The sequence below is a fragment of the Spermophilus citellus genome (genome assembly GCF_964194105.1).
Source record: "Spermophilus citellus genome assembly, chromosome: 1".
In the NCBI taxonomy this organism is placed as follows: domain Eukaryota; kingdom Metazoa; phylum Chordata; class Mammalia; order Rodentia; family Sciuridae; genus Spermophilus; species Spermophilus citellus.
Genome location: NC_138182.1, coordinates 172707052 through 172714381, shown reverse-complemented (window position 1 = coordinate 172714381; position 7330 = coordinate 172707052). Strand labels below are relative to the sequence as shown.

Here is a 7330-nt window from a genome sequence, read left to right as displayed (position 1 = left end):
CCATTTTTAAATTAATCTTTTTAAAAACAAGTGCCAATACACTAAAATTCTTGTTACCATTTCTGAAATTTGTTTACTTCTTTGTCCACTTTTTCTTCTCCTGTTTTTATTATCAGAAACTCTGCTTTTGGCCCATCACATCGAAATCCTCCCAAATACACTGTCATTCCTTCATTGCCTTCCTTTCTCTCAATGGTCTTTGCAATTCTTATCTTAAAATCTCTTCCTCCTTGATGTTCTCTTAACATCTACCAACAGTCCCTAATACTGAATAAATCAACTGTTTTAATCTGGTAGCTCAAAAAAAAATTTTTTTCTTTGGTTGGCTTCAGTGTAAATTCATGATTTCCAAACTCATTTGAAAATTAGTACTTAACTAAATTTTTTTCTAAACATATGCCTTTTTAATTTTTTTTTAAATAAATGACAGTGGAATGCCTTACAATTCTTGTTACACATATAGAGCACAATTTTTCAAATCTCTGGTTGTATACAAAGTATATTCACGCCAATTCGTGTCTTCATACATGTACTTTGGATAATGATGTCCATCATATTCAACCATCATTAATTACCCCATGCCCCCCTATTGCCCTCCCACCCCTCTGCCCTATCTAGAGTTGTCTATTCCACCCATGCCCCCCCTCCTTACCCCACTATGAGTTAGTCACCTTATATCAGAGAAAATATCAGCATTTTTTTTTTGGGATTGGCTAACTTCACTTAGCATTATATCTCTAACTCCATCCATTTACCTGCAAATGCCATGATTTTATTCTTTTATTGCTGAGTAATATTCCATTGTGTATACATGCCATTCATATACTGAAGGGCATTTAGGTTGGATCAAGGACCTAGGAATTAAACCAGAGACTCTGCGTCTGATAGAAGAAAAAGTAGGCCCTAATCTCCATCATGTCAGATTAGGCCCCAACTTCCTTAATAAGATTCCTATAGTGCAAGAATTAAAACCAAGAATCAATAAATGGGATGGTTTCAAACTAAAAAGTTTCTTCTCAGAAAAAGAAACAATCTGTGAGGTGAACAGAAAGCCTACATCTTTGGAACAAATTTTTACCCCTCACATATCAGATAGAGCAGTAATCTCTAGGGTATATAAAGAACTCAACCTAAAAAGAGCATGCTACAGGGACACTGCTACATCGATGTTCATAGCAGCACAATTCACAATAGCAAGACTGTGGAACCAACCTAGATGCCCTTCAATAGATGAATGGATAAAAAAATGTGGCATCTATACACAATGGAGTATTACTCTGCATTAAAAAATGACAAAATCTTAGAATTTGGAGGGAAATGGATGGCATTAGAGCAGATTATGCTAAGTGAAGCCAGCCAATTCCTAAAAAACAAATGCCAAATGTCTTCTTTGATATAAGGAGAGTATCTAAGAACAGAGTAGGGACGAAGAGCATGAGAAGAAGATTAACATTAAACAGGGATAAGAGGTGGGAGGGAAAGCGAGAGGGAAGGGAAATTGCATGGAAATGGAAGGAGACCCTCATGGTTATACAAAATTATATACAAGAGGAAGTGAGGGGAAAGGGAAAAATAATACAAGGGGGAGAAATGAATTACGGTAGAGGGGGTAGAGAGAGAAGAGGGGAGGGGAGGGGAGGGGAGGGGGGATAGTAGAGGATAGGAAAGGCAGCAGAATACAACAGACACTAGTATGGCAATATGTAAATCAATGGAAGTGTAACTGATGTGATTCTGCAATCTGTATACGGGGTAAAAATGGGAGTTCATAACCCACTTGAATCAAAATGTGAAATATGATATGTCAAGAACTATGTAATGTTTTGAACAACCAACAATAAAAAAAAAAGAACTCAAGAAGCTAAACACCAAAAACAAACAAAAAAACCCCAATCAATAAATGAGCCAAGGACCTGAACAGACACTTCTCAAAGGGGATATACAATCAATCAACAAATATATGAAAAATGTGCCTTTTTTTGTGTGTGTGGGGGGCAATCCTTTAGTCTTCCTCTTGATGTCCCTATACTGGCTTAATTTCTTACCTTGCCAAGGAAATAAAAATTTGCAGGCTTGAGCTTCTACAACTTTAATTTTTTTTTTAGGTGGTGCTGGGAGTTGAACTCAGGGCTTCATGCATGGTGGTAAACCAGCACTCTCCTGCAAAGCTACAATAGTCATTTAAGTAGGATACAACAAGGACATGAAGGGTGCCAAAGACAAAGCAATATTTCTTTTACTTCAAATTTGTTTATGGTATCCTTGGTTATTCATCATATCATTCTGTATTTAAACATGATACCATTCTTTGTCATTGTAACCAAAACCGAATTACTTTAAAAAACAAGAAAATGCAAGAAAAAAAATATATATCTTAAATTCTGAATATAATAGAAGAGGAGCAAAATCCATGGGACTTGTATCAGAAGCTCATAAACACTTTTCCTAATTCCTAAATTGGGCACCTTAAGACAGGGATGGTTAAAATAAGCAAAGACAATTATTCTCTTTACCTAAAACAACTAAGAGATCATTGTTCTTTGATTTGTGATGATCTCATAAGAAAATTTATAAGCTTCATTTAATCATTTAATAATAAAAGAGTTCAGCTTTTTCTGTCAATTAAAATATTTAAGATATCACAGCATCAACTATACATATTTAGAAGAAAATACTTGTTTCTATCCAAAAGATCCCTAATATGTTTACATACCCAAATAATTTGTTACTAATACTTCACAAGGAATATCATTTTATTACTGTAATCACAAAATCATAATTTCTGTACAGGAATGTATAAGTGAACAATAACCAATGCATTGATAATTCACTTCATAAAGAGGGTAAGGTACTACAGAACATATTATAAAGAAAAAAATATTGTAAAATCTTCTGGCCTTGCAGTGCACTTTTTAGTGCAAGTATTTAAGACACAATAGTGTTCAATTCAGCAAAATATTGCAGAATGTCATGCCACAGTCCACTTAATTCAAAGAGGGTCAGGACATGCAGCTTGTAATAAAATGTCAGAGTGTATTTATATGTGTGTGTGTGTGTATGTCTTATACACACACACACACACATATACATATATGTGTATATATGTAAAAAAACCACATGTAATTCATAAAATATATAGTGGTTTATTTAGATGGTTTTAAATGATTTCATTGTGGAATTCAGCATGACTGGAACAAACATCCAATGTCTTCTTAACAGGAATAATCTTATTGCTAGGCAATGGCTTTGGCTTCAGGTAGGAATGCTTCCCAGTATTTTATCAGCTGTGGATGATAATACAAGATAATCTCATTATCTCATCATTTTTATGCATACATCTAGTATAGCATTTTAAAAAATCTACATCTACAATGTCTGCCCCCCACCCCCTTATTTTTTTTGTGGTGCTGGGAATTGAACGAACCCAGGGCCTTATGCATGCAAGGCAAGCATTCTACCAACTGAGCTATATTCCCAGCCCCAAGATGTTTTTTTTTTTTTTAAGTTGTGGATGGACCTTTACTTTATTTATGTACATGTGATGCTGATAACAGAATCCAGTGCCTCACACATACTAGTCAAGCACTCTACCACTGAGCCACAACCCCAGCCCTGTCTCGTTCCTTTTTTAAAAACTGACACATAATTGTACATATTTAGGCTGGAGAAGCAACTTCAGTGGCAGAGTGTTTTCCCTAGCATGTGCAAGGTCTTGGGTTCAATCCCTAGTATCACAAAAAGAAGGCGGGGGGGGGGGGGGCCGAGGAAAACAGAAAACCACGTTGTAGGGAATGTCTGGTTTCTTTAAAGGATTAATTTCTTTACCTAAAGTCCATTAAAATAATTCATATATAAATTATTTTTTTATCTATAAATTATTTAAAACATTAATAACTCCTAATTTCAGTTTAAAATTATATAAACAATGTAACTTTAAAAAATGTAGTACCTTAGAGTTTGATTTATGTAAAATGTACATAAAAATATATATTGAATATAAAAAATTTATATTGTATATAAAAATATGTTGGTACAATATACTTAAAAATACTACCCTTAAATAATAAAATTATAATGACCTTTTCCAACAGAAAAGCAGTAACATCTCCTAATTCACTGGATATTTACATTTTTATATTATTGTTAACTAAAAGAGATAGGATAAAAGGATGAAGAAAATATTGAGCAATAAAGATAAAAGAGGACTAAAGTTATAAGTTTAAAACAAACCCTTTAAAAACAAGTTTGAGCTTACTTTCCTATTTTAAAAAATCTAAATGTAAGAACGACTTTTTAAAAACGTAAATATAATTTGAAGACATTTCCCTGATTTAAAAAATATAATCATTATGTTTTATATAGATAAATTTCTAGATCCACATATTACTACTAGGGCTGGGCATGGTAGTGCACACCTGTAATTCTAGTGACTTCAGATGTTGAGATAGAAGGATCACAAGTTCAAGGCCAGCCTCACCTTTTAGCAAGGCCTTTGGCAACTTAGTGAGACCCTGTCTCAAAAATAAAAAGGGCTAGGGATTTAGCTCAGTGGCAAAGCACTCTTGGGTAATTTCTGATAACAAAACAAAACAGAAAACAGAAAAACTACTGGAGAAAGAAATTCTTCTGTGTTTTTTTTTTTTAAATATATATATTTTTAGTTGTAGGTGAGCACAATACCTTTATCTTATTTTTATGTGATGCTGAAGATTGAATCACGCATGCTAGGCAAGCGCTCCACCACTGAGCCATAACCCCAGCCCTCAGAAATTCTTCTGTTTGACATTAACTTATGTTAAAATAAAATACACCAGACAATCTGCTATTTTACTTAATCCAACAACCCCAAACAAAATTAAAAAAAAAACAAAACAATAAAAATTAAAACAAAAAGCCCTAAAAAATTAATTAGCTTTGGTTTCTATTAAAGAAGAGAACAATTTACTATGAGCATTTACTCACAACAGGTCTGATCAATAAAGAAATAGAACTAGAAAGACAGAGAAAGGGAAAGTTGTCCCTGAAGTTTCTTATGGCCTAATATTGGGAAATCTAGCTCTGTCTATTGTTTAGTAAAGGCAAACAGGACCTGAGATACTTACAATTACTTTAGCATTTTTTCCTTTTATTGTCACTGACTTTCTATTTCTTATAACTTTTTGAGCTTAAAAACCTATTTCATTAATTGTCATCTTGAAAATGAAAAATATAATGAAAACAAATTATAGAAGTTATTTTTTAAAAAAAGCTTACCTGTTGCTGTGTTTGCACTAAGGATTCTAAGTACTTGATGATAACAGTTTTAAAATCTTTCACTCGTTCTTTCTGTTAAATAAAGTACATCGCATGGAAAAAAAGTCCATTAGTAGAAAATTAAATTTAACCTTTCCAAAAAACACAGCAAAATGTGACCATGTTCATAAACCATTATACATACCTCAAATCTTCCTACTTCTTTTCGAATTGTTTTAGAGATCTGTTCAAAATCTCTTTCCCCTTGTTGTACTTTTGCCTCCCACTAATAAAAACAAGCAAAAGAAAAAAAAAAAATAAAAACAAAAGAATATTTCATTTTTTGCCTGGAAAAAAATCACAGAATTAACTACAATTTTGATGATGATCATTCATTGAACTTTTAAAAAACATAATGTCTAAAAATTACAACGAGAAAGCTCAATATTGGCAAAAATCAATTTAGCATCAAAGTTGTATCTCACTTTCTAGTGGCAGAAACACGTGTCAATTATTTTCATTAACATTTCCCTGCTAAATTTATTCAAGAGTAGAATATTGCAATACGTAATGAACTATAATGTCCACAGCTTAGTAAGATATGAATTCAGGAAAGATTTTGAGTATAAAATTCACTACCAAATAAATTAGCAATGTTACAGTGTAATTTTCTCATTTTTTCCATCAATTATTTCAGAATATACTGACAATATATATTTCAAGAATACATGTTCATCACAATTTATATGCCATGAAAATACTTATAAAATAGGAAAACCATGTGACATTTAAAAACCACTTTGTAATGGTAAAATGACTGGATTAAAATAAAAAAAAGTGGAATTATGGTCTACTAAAGACCCATTAATAAACATTAAATTCAGATGAAAACAACAGAATGTTGTGATTTGTGACCAATGGAACACATAAAATAAAGTAACTAAAAATTTAAGCAATGAAATGATATTTTCCCCACTATGTAACCAAAACACTGGTACATACTCTTCAAAGAGCAGGTTCATTTATTTTTAGTAATATAAAGATTGTCCTACCTCTTCAATTTCCTTATTGAAGCATGGCAAAAAAAGTGTATAAATTATAATAAACTTGTACAAATTTATTAAAATACCATATATAATACATATATATGGGGGATAATGTTGCCTGTATAGCTAACTGTGGGATAGATCTGTTTCTAAAGTCATTTTTGGACACAAAATAATCATCTGAAAGTTAATATTAACCATTTAAAAATATATATATATATATAATTATTAATGTAAAGGTCAATTTCAAATAGTTTCTTTATATGCTTCTTTATTTCATAATCATGTGTAGGTAACAGAAGGGCTCTGGAGATTTTAATGATGATCACAATGTTAAAGTAATTCTAACACAGTTTATAAAAATATGGAGAGATAGTTAAGTGCTGAATGGGTCAGAAAAAAATTTATGAAAAATTATGCATATATGAATGACATGAAAACTCTGAATAAAGAAATATGGCATTTAGCAATCACCTCTCGTATTTCATTTTTAGCTTGCTGTATTTTATCTGGTTTGTTAGCAACCATCATTTTTGCTTCAGTTTCACGTTTTTTGAGCAAAGTAATCTGAGCATCTTCCCATTTTTGCCAGCACTTCATTCGATGGTCAAATACACCCTATAAGCAAATGATACAATGGTATTAAGTAACACTGTAAAGTACTACCTTCATTACACTAGAAGTACTATAATATTGAAAGCAATAAAATCAAATATTTAGATACTATTTTAAAATACTTAGTGAAAATAAGCATGCTGATATCAAAGGATACTTTTCCTTATTCATTTGTTTTAAACAAAAAATTCACTGGATGAAAAATAAGGGCTCAGAATAAAAAAGCAAAACACAAAATCAATTTTACTAGCCTTCAAGGTTTTAAATATGATTTATAATAAAATTTCTTTTTTTATCTAACAGAATTTTATAAATTGAAAAAAAAATGTCTTTAGTAGGAAAATGCTGGTGTTATATCTACACTTGAAGTTTTCCTACTAAATATTATAAAACACAAATTTAAGCTAGGCACGGTGCCATACACCTATAATCCTAGC

At 31.7% G+C, this 7330-nt stretch overlaps 1 protein-coding gene across 2 annotated transcripts in view; it reads right to left on the bottom strand.

Moving 5' to 3' along the window:
• Positions 1-3127: 3127 nt before the first annotated feature.
• SNX2 (sorting nexin 2) overlaps positions 3128-7330 on the bottom strand; it is a 71800-nt gene continuing 67597 nt past the window's right edge. For both annotated transcript variants that reach the window (XM_081307423.1, XM_081307422.1), the window contains 4 exons: positions 6753-6896; positions 5438-5518; positions 5254-5325; positions 3128-3284 (listed from right to left, as the gene is read on the bottom strand). In XM_081307423.1, the coding sequence (XP_081163549.1) occupies positions 3234-3284; positions 5254-5325; positions 5438-5518; positions 6753-6896 (348 nt within the window). In that variant the 3' untranslated portion in view covers positions 3128-3233. The remainder of the gene's footprint in view (positions 3285-5253; positions 5326-5437; positions 5519-6752; positions 6897-7330) is intronic.